At 43.8% G+C, this 19,553-nt stretch overlaps 1 protein-coding gene across 4 annotated transcripts in view; it reads left to right on the top strand.

Annotated features, from left to right (window-relative positions):
- SYBU (syntabulin) overlaps positions 1-19,283 on the top strand; it is a 41,485-nt gene extending 22,202 nt beyond the window's left edge. For 2 of the 4 annotated variants that reach the window (XM_040546780.1, XM_040546779.1), the window contains exons 3-7: positions 634-722; positions 12,559-12,661; positions 14,713-14,913; positions 15,891-16,040; positions 17,192-19,283. In XM_040546780.1, the coding sequence (XP_040402714.1) occupies positions 634-722; positions 12,559-12,661; positions 14,713-14,913; positions 15,891-16,040; positions 17,192-18,305 (1,657 nt within the window). In that variant the 3' untranslated portion in view covers positions 18,306-19,283. Of the gene's footprint in view, positions 1-633; positions 723-9,391; positions 9,810-12,558; positions 12,662-14,712; positions 14,914-15,890; positions 16,041-17,191 lie in introns of those variants that run through there. The other 2 variants (XM_040546781.1, XM_040546778.1) reach the window with 2 other exon arrangements.
- Positions 19,284-19,553: the final 270 nt, after the last annotated feature.

The raw sequence follows: 19,553 nt of genomic DNA, 5'->3' as shown, positions 1-19,553 counted from the left end.
GTCAGTAGGTCTAATTAGATGCCTTTTGCTCTTCTGTTCATCCCTGATAAGCTTAGGTTGTTTGTCCTGTTTCTGAGGACCACTGCCTCAGGAGTCTAGCATTATACAGGGAGATCCTATATGTTATTTTGCACTGCAAATTTCACTAGCAAGCAGGAATGAAGCATTTTTAGAGCACAGGCTAAATAAATTGCACTGAAGTGAAAAAATGCTCTATAACTTTCTGATAGCTAATATTAGAATATAATTAGAGTACACATTTTTGAGCAGAAGACTCTTAACAAGTTAGATAATTATTAGCATATCAGTTATTTTTAGTTTGCAACTATAATTTAAACAAACTTACTTGAATTAATGTGGAAAACATGTTCAAATAGCCAAGTAGTTCTTTCAAATGAGAATAAGGAAAGTAGTAGCTACAGAGAGTGTTTTGACTTTAAAGTGTTTCATATTTTTGAACCCAAATCTACAAGTTCCAATTAAAGTGTCCTAGAAAAACAGTCTTTTAATTCTGTATTATAAGTTTTATGATCCCCATCTTCTGAAAACATAATTTAGAAATTGCTTAGTAGAGATGAAGGCAATTAGTGGTTGTGTTGTGGACTCTCAAGATGTGTATCTCTCACTGTTCAGAAGACTCTCAGGTTGTGCCAAGGGCCCAGATGCTGCGGTGAAAGTGGAGGATCCAAAAGAGAAGTTGACAAGACGCAGAGGAAGATATGGCAAGTAAAGGGCAAAGGCCCAAATCCAACATACCAAAGATAATTACCTGCCCAGCTCTGGGCTGGCAACACAGACCAACAATTAAGGGTCCTGGGCACAATTTTTCTGCAGTTAGGTAGTTAAGTCCTTTCTCAGGAGAAAAGGGAGGAGATCCCTGTTAAGTAGTCAAGTGAAGGGAAAAGCTTAGATCTGTGCGTGCATCTTTGGAAGGATGGACTTGAGCACATACAAGAAGAGAGCCTTTGCAGCAGACTGCAAGGTAGGGTGAGGGGATTCAGAGTCTTCTCCCAGGGAAGCTGTTCTACTTCAGATAATTTAGTAACTGTTTTATTGGGTATTTGAAGCAGAGTTCCCCGCAGGCACACCGTAACTCCTTTCTCTCTGGCCCATTTATCCCAGTATCGCTCATGATTTAGGAAAAGTGGGACATCCACCTTCAAAGGGAGATTCTCTCTCTACGATGCTCTGGAGGCTGGTACCTAAAGTTGCTCTCTGCCCGTAAAAACTCTGGGCTGATGGTCATGCAGAGACCTGTGCCAGCCAGGTCATCTTTTAGCTCCAAATGGCTTTTGATAGAGATACAGGTCTCAGGGGAAAGGAGGGACACATGCTTCTTATGTTCCTTACATAAGAAAGGCACTGGGGTTTAGAGGTCAGAGTTGAGGCAGGTGTGGAAGATGACAGTAGCTGTAACCTTTATTCAGGCAGGTTTTCCATCCCCTCTGGTAATCCAGAATGGAGTATGAGCCAAAAAAAAGAGAAACTGATGCTATACACACTATACGTTCCTAAGTATTTATTTTAAACTATGCGTGAGGTCAAGCTAGAACATGATTTGCAATTTGTGAATGTACTGCAGCAAATTTTTTGCTCCTTCTGGCTGTTTTCTGTGGCTTCCAGCCTGCTTCACCTCCACAGAATAAAATACTGTGCATATGAAAGAGGCCATTATGAATCTTCCCTTTGGAGATTTTTTTTGTGCTCTGCTTTTAAATTACAATCTGTATTATTTATGTCAATGTTTTAAAATAGCTTTCTGATTCCCCAGTTATAGTAAAAGTATTCTGAGTCTACTCCAGCTAAATTTTACTATGCACAACTCCCACTAACCATCAGTTTTTGTTTCAAGTCATTATTCGTAAAATATCACGCATCACAGCCAGAATCCTGTGTTGCTGTGACATTGTCTTCTTTACGGTTTTCCAGCTGTATTCCTCCTCCCCATGATAAACAGTGTTGCCAGTATTTCTCTTTTATCTTTGAATACACAAATTGCATTTCCTTAATCTCCCTTCATAAACAGTGCCCTGTAATCCTATTATCATTATTGTTGACCTTTTTTGGAATTCCTCCAGGTTATTAATGCCTTTTTAATGAGGATCCTGGGATTTAAACAGTTTTATGAGCAATGTTTACTTAAAAATGATAGATTATTTCCTTTTTTATTCTCCTTTATTTCCACTATTTCTTTTTTGTATGTCATCTTAATGTGTTCAAAGTGGAACGATGCAAATAGCTGATTTGGAGTGTTGCTGCCAAATCAAAACATTAAACAAAATCTTTGTTTCATACTGAACAAAGATGATATTCAATCTAAAATATGTAGAATATTTGGGGAGATACTTTAATGTTTTTACCCCTTTTAAAAGAAGAAAGAAATCTGATCATTTTCAAAATTTAAACATCATTTCAAACAGAAAATTGAAATTTCTGATTTGCCTTTTTTTGGCCGTGTTTGACCTCGAATCATAAATAGTTTCAGTGTTCTCTGAACTTTGTGTTTTGGTAAGTAAATTACTCCCTTAAAAGTTTTGTTTATGTCTATATATTCCTTGTGTTTGTATATCTGAATTTATCCATAGGCATGGAAAGCTAAGGGAATGTCTTTAATTTAGTCCTGCAAATCTCACTTATTTGATTTCACTGTGGTGTAAAGACATCAGCTAAGTTGGTGATTACTGGGCTCAGAAGTGGAAGCTCAGCCATAAACAACTAAGCAAGTCTTTGCAGATAGCTGTGGCATTTTGAACACTTGGCCTGTTTAAGCACTGGTATTTTACTTCCTTTTATGTTCATAGATATCTAAATCCTGGTGAAGTTACGTTTTAGATGCCTACACTGTGTTGTGGTTCTCATTTGAAGTTACTATGGTGAGCTGAGGAAGAGCCTAGGAGAAATGCATTTCCAGTCCCCTATTCCAACAAATAAACCATAAGTACATAAATAAATAATAGAAAAGCAGCTGGAAGAGCAACTAGATAGCAGTTTCCCAACTTTGCCCAAAACTTCAGATTGTAGAACTTAATTTTCTCAGGTCTGTTCCTCCGTGCAATGTGTCTGTGATATCCCACAGAAAGTTCAACAACTGTGATGGAAATCATAGAATCATTAAGGTTGGAAAAGACCTTCAAGATCATCTGGTCCAACCATCGCCCTACTGCCAATGTCACCCACTAAACCATGTCCCTATGCACCCCAGTGTCCCTAAGCCAGGCACAGGGAACCATGTGAGACATGAGCCAGGTTTTGAGCTGTTGAGCACTTTTAAAGCTGACCCACTTCTCGGTGTACCCAGAAGGGGCTTCACACATCTGAGAAGTTTTGGTGACTGCAACAGAGAGATTGACTGGCAGGAGGTATTCCCAGGGTGAGTGGCAGGGAGCACTGTTTCTGAAATTCCCCCTTTGGAGCTGGAGACCTGATGTTTCATCAGTCTCGTCTCCAGTTGCTGCAAGGTGGATATCACTTTCCCAAGAAGCTCGGGGTGTTACCACCTTCAATGTGACATGACTGGATGTGGTGCTTAGGGACATGGTTTAGTGGGAAATATTGGTGGTTGGTGGACGGTTGGACCAGATGATCCTGGAGGACTTTTCCAGCCTTAATGATTCCACGATTCTATCACCAAAAAGTGAACCTACTTTATGATAGGGTATCTATATCACTTCTGAAATTCTTCAGGTAATACCATGTTGTTATCTTTTTGAACCCAGGAGCTCATCAGGCTGTGTCTGTTTGCTAGAACTGGCAGAACACAGTGTGACCATAAACCCTCAAGGATTAATAAGCTGAAAAGCACAGGTTTCATGTCTGTAATTAGTGTTTCTCAATAATAAGTGCTATTGGGGGGGGGGGGGGCTTGAACAGCAAGTGACAGCAGTCATAACTTGTAATGTATTGCCCTCAGAACTAGTGTAGCTTTATTACTATAAAAGCAATAGTTTAGGCAACTAGTTGATATACAGGGTAGGGTTTTAGTGTTCTTGTCAGTCAATGACACTTGAACTCAATTAGTTTTTGTAATGATTTCAATGTGTGTGTTATGGTAATGTTTTATTAGATTATGATGAATTTTGCTTTTCATCCTTGGGACCTCAGGGTTGTTTAGTTGGTTAGCTCCCAGATACGTTTCTTGTTCCCGTGTTTTTCTCTTCCCAGCTGAAAACATGTCAAACTGATTTAAATTGTTTTGTTTACATTGTAATGAAAACCATATGTTTTATATTAAGGGAGACTGTGCAAAAACTTTCAGCTGAATCAAGTTTAGCATGTCAGCCCATACATTTGCATATATACTGTGGACGCGTGCCTGTACAATTAATTGCTGTACACGAGGCAGCCTCTCTCTCCCTGGTGTATTGGAACCAGATTTAGCAGACGTGAAGAAGGGGCCTCTGAAAGCCCTTTGTTAAACTTCTGCCACCAACGTGACAGGAGGGCTGGGATGTTTTCCCAGTCTGTGATGGAGTTCGCTCCCTTTCTGTGTACTGCTAAGTCATCCTGCCAAAGATGACATTTTCCAGCTCCTAAAAATACATCTGACCAGCCTATTTCCCTTGAAACAGAACAAATAGCACTGCTAGGTACAGAGCAAAAAAATCTCCTGAGGTGACAGCACACACTTACTTGTAAAAGATACTTGTATATTGGTGCATTTGCACATACATTGTATAAAACTATCAAATGCAAGTTGAATACCAGGTTATATCACTATCAGTATATTTTTCAGACATCCAGTCTCAATGTTTCTAGTGAAGTTGGTGTAGCAAAGTGGCATTCTTCCACCTCTGATCCCAAGAGCCTGTTTGTCGGTCTGAACAGGAAGGTAGGCTCCCCAGACTCTTCCCTTCTGCCCCGTGAACATGTTCCCCTGCCAAGGGGCTTTTCAGGCTGAGAAGAGAAAGTTTGTGGGAGCCACTTCTAAGTTATTGTCAGACCAGCTCAAACTGCTTATAACAGTACAAAAAATAATTAGGTCAGGCAGATTTCTGTGTGAAGGATCTCCTTAAGTTATATATAGCAGAAAAAAATAATTTACATGAAATGCCTTTTATCTGTTCCAACATCCACTTGTAGCTGCTCTACAAGAGCATGAATTAAAAACAGTTAAGAAAAACAAGCTTAGATCATAGTGATATGCAGAATATACATGATGGCTCTCTGCCAGCATCAGTAATTAGTTTGTAGTGACTGTGATTTTAGAGAGGAGCTTGATTGATTGTGGTTTCACAGCATACACAAGTCACATTCTGTATTCATTTTGAGATGTGCAGTCTTTAGAATTTGCATTAATACAGTTCAGATTACTACCCAAACTATAGTACTTGGATGAGATCAGAAAACTGCTTAATGAGATAAATTTTGATTATATTGTTTGATAACAAATCTTCTTCCAAAGTAAGAGGAGTAAGCAAGCAAGATGAGCAAAAATCAAGAGGAATAAATAGTTCAGATCACACAGCCAGCAGTCTGAATGGAAGGGATCATTTATAAAAGCAAGTTTAGATTCAAACACTGGGAAGTAGGATCTGCATTGCAGATCTTCCCAGAAGTCTGCTAGTTAATACTGAGCTGGAAGTCTCCTCACCCAGCAGTTCTGAACAGTTTGTGGAGGCTCACACTGACAGTTTGGCTCCACATCCCTTCTGGCTGCCCCTTTGCCATCTGCCCAGGTTATACTGGCTGTGGCTGGAGCATGCAATCAGCTGAGCTGGGGTTAACAGTGCTGTGTGGGCAGCACTGCAGGCTGGCGGGGGAGTGCTGAGAAAGGTTTGGGTGGCTGTCCGCCCAAGAGTGGCGAGTGATAACTTCATTGGGCAATGCAGAGGGATAGGGGAGGGTATGCCTGTTCTCCATTTAGGGTTGATGATGCCAGGCATTGCTGTGCCCAGCTTCTTCTTGTCTGGTTCTGGGAGCGCAACTCATAAGTCTGAGCTTGATGACTGAACTGCATATAAAATGAGGAGTTTGTTAGGTAGTAAAATCCAAGATTCACAGCAGAGAGCATGCCAGGCAGGAAAACACCTCCACCAGTCCATAGGCAATGCCAGAGAGAAGTGCCTAGCTCCCTGACTGAGCCATCTTCTTGTAGTCCTCAGTGTGCCTCAGATTCACTCCAAACCTCCTTGCTCCAGCTAGACTGTCCCGTGTCAGTTCAGACAACCAACACGCTTCATTTCTTTGAAATACGGCCACCACTAGTGTTAGCACCACATTTAGTGCAGCAGTTACACAAAAACAGCTTCCTTGAGCTGGAGCTCAGGCAAAAGACTTGAGTGCAGCACTCTCCTTAGACTAATGGAGTTCAAATCCACACCTCTCATAAGAGATCCAGGTCCACTGATCTCACCTTCCTCCATTTACTGTGGAGTTCATGCTGAAAAAGAGTATGAGCCATGGGCAGAGGGAGAGCATGCAGGAGCAGCTTGTGTCACCCAAACGTTAGAGCAGTCCACATGGAGGAGAGCTCCACGTCGTGCTCCTTGCGCACAGGAATATATCTGCTTTTACCTCGTTATGTGTGGTGTAAAATAGAATAGCAAGTCCCAGATAGAACTCTCACATGTAGTAAGTCAAATAAGAAATAAGTTAAAGATCAGGGACTGCAAACAAAAGCCACTGTCAGTTATGGACCTGGCACTGAAAATTGAGCGCGTAGTCCACTGGGAGACGTTGCCCTTGAAACAGGTCGTTTTAAGGGTGCCACCTGAAGGAAAGCCTGAAACACTGAAGCGAGACCTCATCACTTCTTTCCAGCTTCTTTTTCTTACTTCTGTCAGCGCATGGGGATAGTGGGCTCTTCTCCCCTAGGATGCTCGTGGTACATGAGGACAACCTTGCGGGAACAACCCCATGTTAAGCAGAAAGGATGCAGCGTTGGTATTGCCTGGGCACACACTGCTTGTGCTGTTAGAGATCAGAGCTAGAGAGATGAATTGGAGGTTTCAAGATAAAGGAAAGCAAATCCCTTAAAACCACAGATCCTTTCAAAAGCATGCATTACAAGGCTGTCTGCTTTTCCAGCTGCTCCTAATGGCTCTGCTGGAGTTTCTGCACAGTCAGGCCCTATCTCTTCCCCTGGGGTCTCTAAATAAAGCTGTCTACAGAGACAGCATTCCGTTTATTTCTCTGTTTGCTGCTAGTGAACACGTATGCGTACTTTGGTCCCATTGCCATATAACAGGATGCTTTTAAAGGCAAGGAGGCTCAGTGAATTTAAGTGCTTTACATCTTAAGGACAAGCTGTCTCTGTCAGCCCTGTTTTATTTACAGCTCTGTTTCACTGGGTGACTATATGCAAAATGTAGCATCAAGACTGATACATATAGAGAGACTGTGTTTATGGAGTCACAAGGTAGGTAAATTCCGTGGTTTATGTATGTTGGCAGCTATGAAATAATAATCAAATTGTAAATCTGACACACAAAAAGACTAAATTTTGATAAGCTCATATGCTTCCTGAGTTTTGGGAAGCCAGTTCTGCCAATCAGCTATCAATGTTCCTGATGCAAATGTTACTTGAACTTTTTCCATTTTTCCATATTTTAATATTACTTTTCATATAAAAAATGAACAATAGAATGCACACGAGAAAGTTTCATCTTTAATCTTTTGAAAGGAAAAAGATTAAATGCTAAAGTGCAAGTAAAATTTTAATACTAAGGACAGAAGATCGGACAGTGTGGTATTTGACCACCTGTAATGGCTAGAAGTAGCAGACTGGAATGTGGAATACTGTCCTTCAGGCATGCATGTGGGGTTATTGTGTGTCTGTCTGTGTAAGAAATGTACATGCTGAGTCTATATACATGTATACATACAGGATGTGGTATTTCGGTGTTTGCATACCGTCCTGGTGGATCCAATGTACCTAATCTGTTCTGCCTGTAAAAGTTCTGAATGTAATGCACTACACGGTCACTGTACTGTAGCATTATCGTAATGCTGTGGCCGAGGCAATGAATAGAGCAGGGTTGAAGATGTGGCTTTTCTACACCCACAAATGTAGGTGGAATGGCTGTAGTGCGTGAACAGGACAAACATACAGCAGTGCCCACTGGAGGATTACCTGGCCATGCACAGGCATCATTTCCTCCTCCTTAATTTTAATTAAGCTTGCAATTGCATCACGCATGGGATGGAGAATTTGGCCGTGAGTAATGAGTTGAGGCTGCCCAGCCACTTGCAGTGCTGCAGCAGGATGCCTGGTCAGGGTGCAGATAAGTGCCATCACCCACCCAGCAGGCTTCAGCCACCCTCTCTGCAGCTGTGTGGTCCTGCACCCATGCGCCACATGCCCCTACCACATCAGGCTGCACAGCCTGCAGTCACAGGGCTGGAGGTTCCTTTCTCTTCCCCTCTATGCTGGCCAGAGCTACGTGACGGTCACGGTGCTGTCAGGGCAGCAAGAAGGCTAAAAGGCAGCAGTGAGCACGATGCTGGTGGCATCATGCTGTTAGCTCGGTGCCATTGCCCACCGAGCAGTACAGGGGCAGTGCCAGATGCTGCACAGTTTTGCTCCTGCATCTCAGATACCCATTCAAGGCAAGAAGCAATTCTGGAAAATGTTACAGCAGAAGCTGGTGCTCTTCCCAGCTCACGGCTGTGCTCCGCCCTGCCTGCAGCATGCGTGTGCTGCTGCTCGGGAGCCCGCTGCATGGCCGGCCGGAGCGACAGGCTGCGCCAGCATTTCTGTCAGAGCATATTCCTGTGTCAGCTCACCTGCCAGCAGCCTATTGATGCTGTGGTGCCAGGCGGCTGCAGCGTGGAAGATTATGTGAATGAATTTCAAAAGATACCGCAAAAGCTGGCAGCTCAACCTGTGGGGTCTGTTGTGGGAAAGGGTGGGTGATACAGCCCTCTTCAACAGGGGAGCCTCGGATCAGGGCAAAACAAGTGTTATGGCCATTTAGGATTAAAAAAAAAGATGTTTTTTGAGAGATGTCAGTTGCTGTCATGGTTAATGCTGCTTCTGAGGGCTGTTCTGCTGCTTGCATTTGTGAGCTTTTGCAGCCACATTGTTGACTATTTTTGTTGCTGTGACAGGCTTCCTTGGGTTGCTGTCTGTGACAAAATGGCTGTAGGAAGGGTGAGGGCCTGCGTTCTGCTTCTGCCTGTGCTCTTTGTTAGAGCATTTGTAAGACAGAAGTAATACCCAGAATAATATCTTGCAATTTATATCGTATGGGTTATTTTACGTAGAGGTACCTACCAAGTAGGAGAAAATATTTTTAGTTCTCCTAGTAACATTACTGTTGAGCTCTGTTACATGCAGAGCTAGCTTGAACATAACTAACACACTTGGAAACATTACAGACAGCGACCCCTTTAATTTATAAAACATTCTGGAAGATTCTATAAATATACATATGCTTCATTTTGAGCATGAGTATTCTCCTGTGCTCAGTGTTAAGCTTGTATATAGCAGTTATCAGAATTGGGGCCAGAAAGGTTAATTCTTGCTCTGCAGAAGCAGTTCCTGGTTTCAAATGCACTTCAGTCTTTCAGAAATCTCAGCATTTGAGGTGGTTGCATTTCCAGGCTCTGCTAAATCACATCTGCAGTACCTAGCTTGGCAGCCCTTCCCAGCACTACGCTGCAAGCCAAACAGGTCAGGGAGAGGCTATTATTAAGCCTTGCTTCCTTGAAATGCTTTCAATAACAAGATCTGATTATGATGTGGTCTGCTTAATCATAGATGAGCCCCGGCCAGGGCTCGTTTCTCTGTGTAGCAGCCAGTGCTGGGCTTTGGAAAGCTGTTGGCGTCTTGCAAGGGCACGAATGCTTTGGGGGCCTGAACATCAGAGGTATGAAATCCGTGCGACGTGTTTACCTGTTCGGGTCTTGTTTGTAAAAGTAGATTTGCGTGGTTCTGAGGCAGTGTTGTTTGTACTGTAATCTCTTAGATGAGAGTGCTTTGTTTACCAGGAAAACTGCTGCAGCTTCAGATATTATGTCCCACGGTCATTTCACTTCCCCAAGGAGAGGGTCACTGCCATCTGCATTTGTAGACACGATATAAATATTCTATGGAACAAAGCAGAGTTGTCACTCTGCCTCCCCGCCCTTCCCTGCCTCTGCATGTGGTTTCGATTTGCTTAGAGCCGTAGCGACTTGGGTCACCCCGGGTCTGGTTATCAGGGATGTCGAACTGGATATGGGATTGGCTAGGCGCTGTAAAACTGGGTCCCTGGGACAGCTTTTTTGAGAACTAAGCTATGAATTTCCACGCTTTGAAATCAGACCCTGGAGTGGGCTGGGCTGGGCCAAACGGAGAAACAGGGAGTGATGCCTACAGCTGTCTGCGTGCCCATGAAGGCCCCGGCTGCCCTCTCACGCCTGCTCCTGCAGCCCCACGCCTCGCGTCACCCTCCTGTGAGGGACGCTTGGCCCCGAGGGCTGCCGGCAGCCCTGGCACACACCAGCCATCAGTGAGATGGTGGAGGCTGTTTCAGAACAAACTCCTCTTGTAAAACCCCTGTCCTCTATGATTTAGTGGTCTGCAGGTTTTGCTAGTTAGGAGGCACGGTTACACTTCTGTCACAGACTTCTCGCTCAGCCCCTAGCGGAGTCAGGGCCAGCTGCGTTGCTGCCCCCACTCCTGGCTGCCTGCTCCCTCTCCCCATAACTGTGGCTTGGAGCTGTCTTTTTTGTGGGGAGCAGAAGACATGTTCCTTGAATACTCCTTTTACTGGAGCTCTACAGTGTGAAAACAGCCAAGACACTGAAATGTTTTTCCCCTCTGTGGTGGACTTCTGCCCTGTCATCACAAGGGACCCCATTAAATGCTTGTGACTGGGCCGAGGTTGGTTTTGTGCCTGAGTTTGTGGCACTCCCTTGCTTCCACGTGTGTGACAGGTACCTAAGCTTGATCTATAGCTTGCGGCCTTGCAGCCTAAAAAAGAACAATGAAACCAGCTGGATCCTGCTGAGTCCTGCAGCGTCCAAGCAGGCGGCAAAAGGACGTCACAGGAAGGGCAGCGCTTTCCTTGCTGAAAAGCCAGAGCGCTTCTGGCCAGCTGCTATTCGAGATCGGGTGGACAGGTCGGAGTCATGAATCATGTGAATCCTGGCACTCAGACTGTGCAAAATTGGGAAAATACCGAGTTAAATCAGAAAACCTGTGAACCGAAGGCCACTCAGAGTGGTTGCTAAATGCTTCATCCTGTTTCAGCCTGTGTCTGTGAAGAGGTGCTCTGACGGTGCCTTCTTCCATGCACATTCCAGGAGCATAAGATCTGCCTGTCAGCTTTGTTAAAGGTTGAAGGATCTGTGAACTTAAAGGTTTATTTGCCATGGTGGGGATCACAGCAGCTGTAGCTGCATCTCCCCCTCGTGGAAACGTGGCTTATAGCAAAAATGAGTTCTCTGCTAAGTCCTCAGCTGCTGAGTGGGGCAGGTGGCTGTGGTGGGGGCACCGAGGGCCAGTACCCGCAGGGCCCTGTCATCAGCCCTCAGGAGGGCTCCAGCAGGAGGCTTCTCCCGAGCCTTGCCACCACCCACAGCCATCCCCATGCTCATTTGGGAGGGCGCCAGGGCACCCACCGCCCTCTGCTCCGTCCTGGGTGGTGTGAAGAAGCAGCGGCTGCGAGATGCCTACCAGTTCTCAGGGGGCAGGTGCTGGGTGATCACGGTGTGCCTTCCTGCTGAGCAGCTGTTCTTAAAGACCTCAAAAAGTTATTTCCATTCCCTCAAATAAAGCTATTATCTGTCATTGCGACCCTGCAGCGTTAGACTTGGAAGTGGCTTGGTACAATGGCAATTTGAGTGACAAACAAATCCTAACATCAGGATTTTCTTCCACATGGTAAGACTGTGTTAATACATTTATCTACTACTGACCTTAGCAATATGGGATCAGTTTAACAGCACCTGGGATACACAGGCTGTAATCTATAGGAAGTCAGTAATCAGATAGGTGGCTTAACACCCAAGAAGCACTTGAGAGCCAGGCATTATTATTAAGGGATTATTTTAAAGCTGTTAGAACTGCCTTACTATGCTTCTGTGTCACATGGAAACCTGCATATATAGAGACAGATAAATATATATATTGCCTGTTAGCCTATATACATTTATACATACATATAGACGTACATCAGCTCAGAAACCAACCTAGAAGCAGCTTTCCTCTCAGCAGATACTATTTTCATATGGTTTGAAACAAGAGAAATGTAGTTACAGTTGGATGCTTTTAATCACCATGCTCTTGAAGGAGCCATGTCAGCAGCTTCATTCATATACTGATAGCTGTGAGAAAGCAAACAGGTTGCCATAACAAATGTTTCTAGCCTGGTTCTAAAATGGCTTCTGTAGAGTGCGGTGTATGGTGTCCAAATTTTTTTTGTGCTCTTGTTGAAGTGCCAGTTCTGAAGAAGTGCTGAAAATCTGGAACATATCCAGTGCTTGTCCTTGGGGATGTTTGAAAATTCATGTAACTTCTAAGATTCACACAACGCAGACAAAGGAAGGATGCTTGTGATTCATTGTTATTTTGCAAATAGTCTTTGAGTTATAATTTCCATCATATCTTTACTCTTCCCTTTTCCTTTCCAGGGAGTGAAGCTGATTTTAGCTCCTCAAGCAGCACAGGCAGTATTTCAGTTCCTGAAGTCCGTATGTCTGCTGCTGGAAACAAAAGATTTTCTTTTTCTCGCAAGTAAGCAAACTAAATTTTCCTGTATATTTCAAGTGTCGCTAGTGCAAAGACTGCAGTGTAAGATCTTGCGATTAATGCGTACAATATCACTACTTCCAGGTTATGACCTTATTTTCTGTAGGAAGAAGTTGACAATATTGCCTTTAATGTTCTTTTCTGAAACACCCTCATCCAGCCTTTATATAACTAAAATTATATGCAAATAAAAAAGATGATCATAGTCATCTACCTCAATGAACCTTTCATTGAAAGATTTCATTAAGTTTTCTCCGTATCATCTGTGAACTGCAGATCTAGACAGCTTGTGAATACTGGGGTGTTTGGATGAAGCAGTGCACATTGTGCTCTGCCCACGCAATCCCTGCTGGTACATTTTTTTGAGTAGGTGGAAAGAGTTCAAGTTGACAAGACTTGTTTCCTGCCCTTTGTGGAGTCACGAGAGAGGAGCTGGCAGGCAGACTGGGACCAGCAGCAGGATACCCATATGCTGAAGTCACACAGACTTCTTCAATGTGGCCCAGTGTACAGAGATCAGCAGAATGATGTTTAATGAACAATTTCCTATCTGTATCATGAGACTGTTAAAAAAATAAGGATCAGTTAAGCTCTCTCTGGATTAAATCTAACAATATAAAGTTACTACTTGTGGAAAAAAACTAGGTGTAATATGAAGCCCTAAAATGACAAGAACGTGTAATTTCATTTATTATTGTGTATTTAAATATAAACATAAATATTAGACTATACTGACCTACTTAATTGGATAGAAGTCCTCTGTAATAATGCTCCTTCAAATGCATTGCTGTGTTATTACACAAAAGTCAATGCTGTACTGTACAAAGTGGAAAGAGATGTCTCCTTTGTAACACGTTCTTTTTTAACTGTTTGTTTTAACTCACTATGAAACATTTCAGTGTTGTCACAAACCACAGTCCTGCACTTTATTGTAAAATAATTGTAAATTCACCCAAACCACAGCACCGTGATGAAGGCTTGCAGCATAGCCAGTCAGCCATCTGTTCTTGATAAACTGTTCCATTTTCAGAGAAGGGAGGAAACCAATTCAGACAATTTTAAGAAGAGATTTCTCTTCATAATTCTGTGGTATTTTAATTTTTATGTTTGAGCCTTCTCTTTTGCTGGCTAGATTTGCCTTTTTCCATATTTTTTGAAATCTGCCCTTTCATTAGAGTTTAGAAAACCAACTTCCAGTAGAGACTGAAGGTAGCAGCACAGTAGTGTAGGAAAGCGTATCAACTGAACAAATGAAGAGTGCACCTCTAAAAACTGTCCCCAGTGCCCCAGTTCTTTGGTGCTCTTGGACAGTGCAGATATGAATTGCATTCAAGCACACACAATGAACAAGTTAGTTAATAAAGTTTGGGAAAAGAAAGGTAGGTATGTACAAGAGAAACTGTAAGGAAGAAAAAACTGTGCTTTTCTTTGTCTATTTTAATACCATTTCAGCCTGCTCTCAAGGTTCAAACTATATCTAAGCAAATAAATAGCTGACAGTGACAGCTGAAGCACCCAGTTTGCCAAAGGCACAAAAGAACAGTGGCTCAAACAAAATCTGTTTTCACTTCACACGGCGATCCCTCAGGCTGCTTGCTGAGGAATCTGACAGAGGTCTTACAACAAGCCTCTGTCAGCCTCCAAGGCTGGGCATCTCTCTGCAGGCCTGGCAGGGGAAAGCTGAAATGTGGTTCGTTTGGAACTAGTCAGGTTTGTAGCCCTCTAATTACTTAATGGAGTCAGAGGTTCAGAGAATGTGGATGATCTGATGGAGTCACTGGGAACTGTAATGTAAACAGAGAAATGTGAAAATGAATGCCAGAGGTTTCCTAGATCATATAGTTCAAACTAAGACCCTCACAGTCGATGAAAGAACATGCAGTGGCTGATGACATCTAGGCTCTTTTTCCAGCTGCTCACAGTTATTTATCTGTTCCAGTGGTATCTCATGGACAATTTTGGATGTAAAGTAAGACATAACGGGTTGTGTGACAAGGATAACCCAATATGCTTTAACCATTCTGGTTCCTCTCCAGTCGTGGCCCTTATGGTCGGAATAGTGGATTGTCATCCTACAAGTCTGCAGCCAGCCCACCTGCTCTCCGTGAAAAGGACCTTTTGTCTACGCTGTGCAGAAATCAGCAGAATCCTGTTAGCATCCAACATCTTTATGGGGCTTCTCCCCCTAGCAGTAACTCAGGAAGTAACAAAGGAAGTGACAGCAGCCCAATAATGAGGCAAGTGTTTATTTCATTATCCCAGAGTTCAGTGCTCTGCACTCGAATGTGGGAATAGCCAAGCAAGTCATCTTGCTCCTCGGCGTAGGTGTGACTCCTCATACTGGTGGCTTGACAGTCAGCAGGGTGCTCCAACCCATATTTTCCTACCACTGCAAAAGCTTTTTTGTTTCAGCACTGTAAAATTAAAGGTTACTCTCGGTCAAAGGCCTCTTGTAGTTGGTTTTCACTTCAAGGCAGGCTCTTTCATGTGGTTTCATGCCATCAGTTCCCATGTGGATTTACTGGCTCTTTCACATAAGGGTCCTTTTGCTTTGGAGAGAGTTGGGTGCGGTACTATAGAAAATACTATACACTCAGGCAAAAATTCACCCTGCCTAGCCTTAGGCACCTACCCAAGGAGTGCAGTTTCCTGTAGAGGGAAGAAAACAGATGCCTGCCAGAGGATGCAACACATAGTGCAGAGACTAAATTGCCACCATGCTGCTGCTGTTTCCGTATCTCCTTTTCTCTCTCAGACAGCTCAGCAGTCTAGCATGTCAGATACACACCTGAAGCTAGACAGGGTGAATCTAGTTTTCAGTGTGCACAACTTTATAATTCATACGTGGATCTAAACTCAGTTCTTACATTAACTTACTTAGCTGTGTCGATAGCCTGTCTGCTCTTGAACACTCCACCCATTTTAGGTGAGGGGATGTCTTGTTATTTTAAAGATAAATGTCTCTTTTGGTGTAATTGCACTGAGACCAAGTGCTATAAATAGGAAATGTTTCACTATAGCCACATATCAGCAGTTCCCTCAGGTATTTTGACTTACCAGAGTGAGTCACTTGTGCTGACACTGAGAAGCCCCAGATGAGTCAAGTGTAAACTCAGTTTTGTATCAGTCAATATGGTATTTTTATTTTTGCCAAAGCTGAAGAACTGTAGGAGTGATGTTATGTGACGGTTTGTTTGTCTTTTTTTCTTTTCAGGCGATCAGGGAGATACCTGTCTTGTGGTGAGAACCGTAACATTAAGCCACTAAATCCGGAACAGTATTTGACTCCTCTACAGCAGAAGGAAGTCACAGTACGACATTTAAAAACAAAGCTGAAGGAATCTGAGAGCAAGCTTAAAGAAAGGTATATTTCATTTCAGAAATCAGAGTTGTAAAGGTTTTTTCAAGAACATATAGGGATGGGACTGCTGAATGTTTTACTAATTTCTTCACCTCGTAAAGTTGTAACTAAGAAATTTAAAATACAATCAGACTGGTTAAGTTGTTTTCAAGGTATTTCAGGTTTCATCTGCTCAGTAAATACATACCATGCAGTTTATTTATGCATAAAGCTGGCTCTTTTCCCTTTGAACTTGCCTAATATTAGGCAATTTTATTAAAAATAAAGGGTATTTTTATCAGTCTGATTTAGCACCAAGAATTTTTATACATAAAACAGTTTTATCCCTGCAAACTTGTATTACTTTAGTCTTCTTTCTACCTCTGTTGGTGAAATACGACTTCAAAATGTGCTCCTTATTCCCTAATGAAAGAAAAGCTGTTACACAAACCAGTGAGTCCGCTTGTGTTTTTGTTGCTTACATTGAATTTTTCACAATAGCCCTCTGTATTGGTGCTGAGCAAAGAAGTGACGATGTGCATTACACAGCGACAGATGTCATTTCTTTGACTGAAAATGGGCTTTGAGAGCTGGGTCTCCAGCACACACAACCCAAGCAGGCATGAAGGGGCGTTTGAGTGTCCTCCCCAGGCAGAGTCCCAGGGACCCCAGGGTGCAGCTGAGGCCAGCCCAGCCTCTGCATCTCTCAGGTCTGGAGCTCGCCTGCCGCGTGAGATCAGCGTTACCGTGGCTGCAGGCACAGAGCTGCTTGCAGGCATGGACAACGTGTAGCGTGTGCTCTCCAGGCAGACATTTCTCCGTTCCTCCAGGGCAAGGCAGTAGGTGAGGTGCAAGTGCTGTACTGATTGGATCCAACCTACAGGCCACCACTTGCACCTCCAAATGTCAGGGATCGTGGCACAACCCTCAAAAGTGCCACAAGACTGCTGACTGCGTGGTGAGGTTGGTGATTCCAGTTAGCGGTCAGCCAGCGTGTCTTGGCAGCTGCCTTACAGCTCTGCTGACTCTCAGCAGTGTCAGCAAGTGGCGCGTGGAGGAATTTGCTTCCTCCGTGGAGCATCTCCTCTGCCTGGCCATCCCGGTGCAGTGGAGCCTTTTGTTGACTCTAGCTGGCCAGTCAGCAGAAGTGTTACAACATTTTTCTTGTGCTACAGGGAGACAGAAGTAGAAGAGCTGAAAACTCAGCTGGAACGCATGAGAGAAGACTGGATTGAAGAGGAGTGTTGCCGTGTGGAGGCACAGCTGGCCTTAAAGGAAGCGAAAAAGGAAATTAAACAACTCAAGCAGGTTATTGAAACCATGAAGAACAACTTGGCAGATAAAGACAAAGGCATTCAGAAATATTTTGTAGACATAAACGTTCAAAACAAGAAACTGGAATCTTTGCTGCACAGCATGGAGATGGCTCACAGCGGCTTTCTGAGCAACGAGTATGTGTCTGACTCCCCAGGGAAGCCGTTAGCTCTGTATGTCAAGACGCCAGAAAGCCTCATCACAGAGGACCAAGCTTTGGAGGAGATGGGCGATAATGAAGCAGTGAGGAGCGAGGACACTGAGGACACAAGTAACACAAGTAACGAGAGCGATTCGTCTAAGGAGAGTTTAACCACTGCAAGTTCTGAAGTGAGTGATCCATCTTCCTCCAGTTCTGTTGTGGATCGAGAGACACATGAAAATGTTTCTGATGAAAAACTGTCTTCTTCTGAGAAAGAGGAGGAAAGCAGCAACATGACAGCGGAACAGTCCATTCAGACCGACGTGCCACGTGGCCTAAATGTGGAGTTGTTCATTCAAAATATCTTCATATCTCAAGATGCCCCTCCTAGCCCACCTTCCTCAGTGAAGGAACTGAGTGAGTTTTCTTCTGGAACCTACACTGTGGATTCTGGTATGGTGGTGGACTTAACTCCAAACAGTCCAAACTCTGCCATCTTGTTGCCTTCTGTGGAGTCTCCACACAGAAACGTGGATTGTGAAGTTAACGAGAACCGGGTCATGAAAGAACTGGATTTTACAGAGCTGTGTGATGAAGAGTTTTGGTATGTGAATACTTGCTCTCAGACAGGAATAACAAAGAAGCACTGGAACAGCAGCCTCCTTGTAGATCTCCTGGCGGTAGCAGCCCCTGTTGTACCCACTGTCATGTGGGCCTTCAGCACTCAGAGAGGAGGAGTAGACCCCATGTACAATATCGGAACACTGCTTCGTGGGTGCTGCCTGGTGGCCCTGCACTCACTGCGTCGTACACCCTTCAACATCAAAACCTAATTTCTGCTCAGTCACGGGGCGCCAGGGGGCTGAGGCAGTGGGGGGGGCAGGGATAAGAGAAATACTGTATGTTCTGGCAGACTGCATTGTTTTGCTCTTGACTATTTGATTTGCACTATAACTTGGTTCGAAAACATGTTCCTTGTTTCAAAATGACAAAGCTGAACCCTGCAGTTTCTCAAAACGTTTGTAACTGGCATAGGACTGTATTGCTGCCTACAGAAATAGTCCTCCTGTGCCCAGTCACCGGGTCCCTCCCCTCTGCTGGCGTCTTTCTTGTGTCAGCGCGTCTGCCCAGTGAACAGGATAAGGGGCAGCAAGCAGAATTACAGCTAGCACTGCTTCGGGTTTGCTTGCTGAGTTAGTTTAAGCTCAGTTTCCCTGCCCGCTTCACTGAGCAAATGCACTGGCTGAAGGGCAGCATGTGATGCATACGTGAACAAACGGTGAGAGGAAGGTGGGGTGTTTCCTTAGGCATCACTAACTTAAAACACTTGTGAAACTGCAGCGTTAAGTAAGATGGAGGCTCGTTTCCCCAAAGTGTATCACACGTGTACTCTAGAAAGCATGCTAGCACTTTCCATGTGTTGTCTGAAACGTCAATTCAATTTAAAAAAATAATAATAATTCATATTTCCCAGGCAGCTTCCAGCACATCGTTCATGCCTGTCTCGTGTAGTGCTCTTCCAAACCTGCAATTGCTCGAGCATTCCACTGGTCTTGTGCGTATGAGGGGACTGTAACCAAAAATGTTAAGTGGGTGGGAGTCTTGAAACGTGTTACAATGGTAAATATAGGGGTGGATACACTTTGAATATTAATGTTGTTTTAAAGTCTTAATGTATTGGAACGTGATAGTCATTCGAGCCATGTGAAATACCATCTATAAATGTATTGGGTTTTAACTTATTGTTTATTTAATAGCTTTATTGTAAATTACCTTTATAATCACAAGTTCATTAAAGCATGTTAGAAAACTTACAACCGTACGAGTGTCTTATTTTAGCAAAGCTATTAAAAAATGCTCTGTTTCAGATGAGGTATCACATACATAGCCAGAGGAGGCTCCATGTGAGGGCATAAGGAATCGTCAGGACCCTCAGAAGAGAGTTAGGTTGAGGAACAACTAATTACAGCGCCCAGTGGAAGCGCTCCGCAGGAGGAGGCTCCGCTTGGTCTGCAGATGCACCCGCCACGCGCTCAGCCGCACCCACGCTGTACTAACAGAAGCAGGTAGCCTCGTTCTTA

This window comes from Cygnus olor, chromosome 2 (assembly GCF_009769625.2).
Source record: "Cygnus olor isolate bCygOlo1 chromosome 2, bCygOlo1.pri.v2, whole genome shotgun sequence".
Classification (NCBI taxonomy): Eukaryota; Metazoa; Chordata; class Aves; order Anseriformes; family Anatidae; genus Cygnus; species Cygnus olor.
The sequence above is the reverse complement of the archived record's forward strand: the minus strand, read 5'-3'. Positions and strand labels throughout refer to the sequence as shown.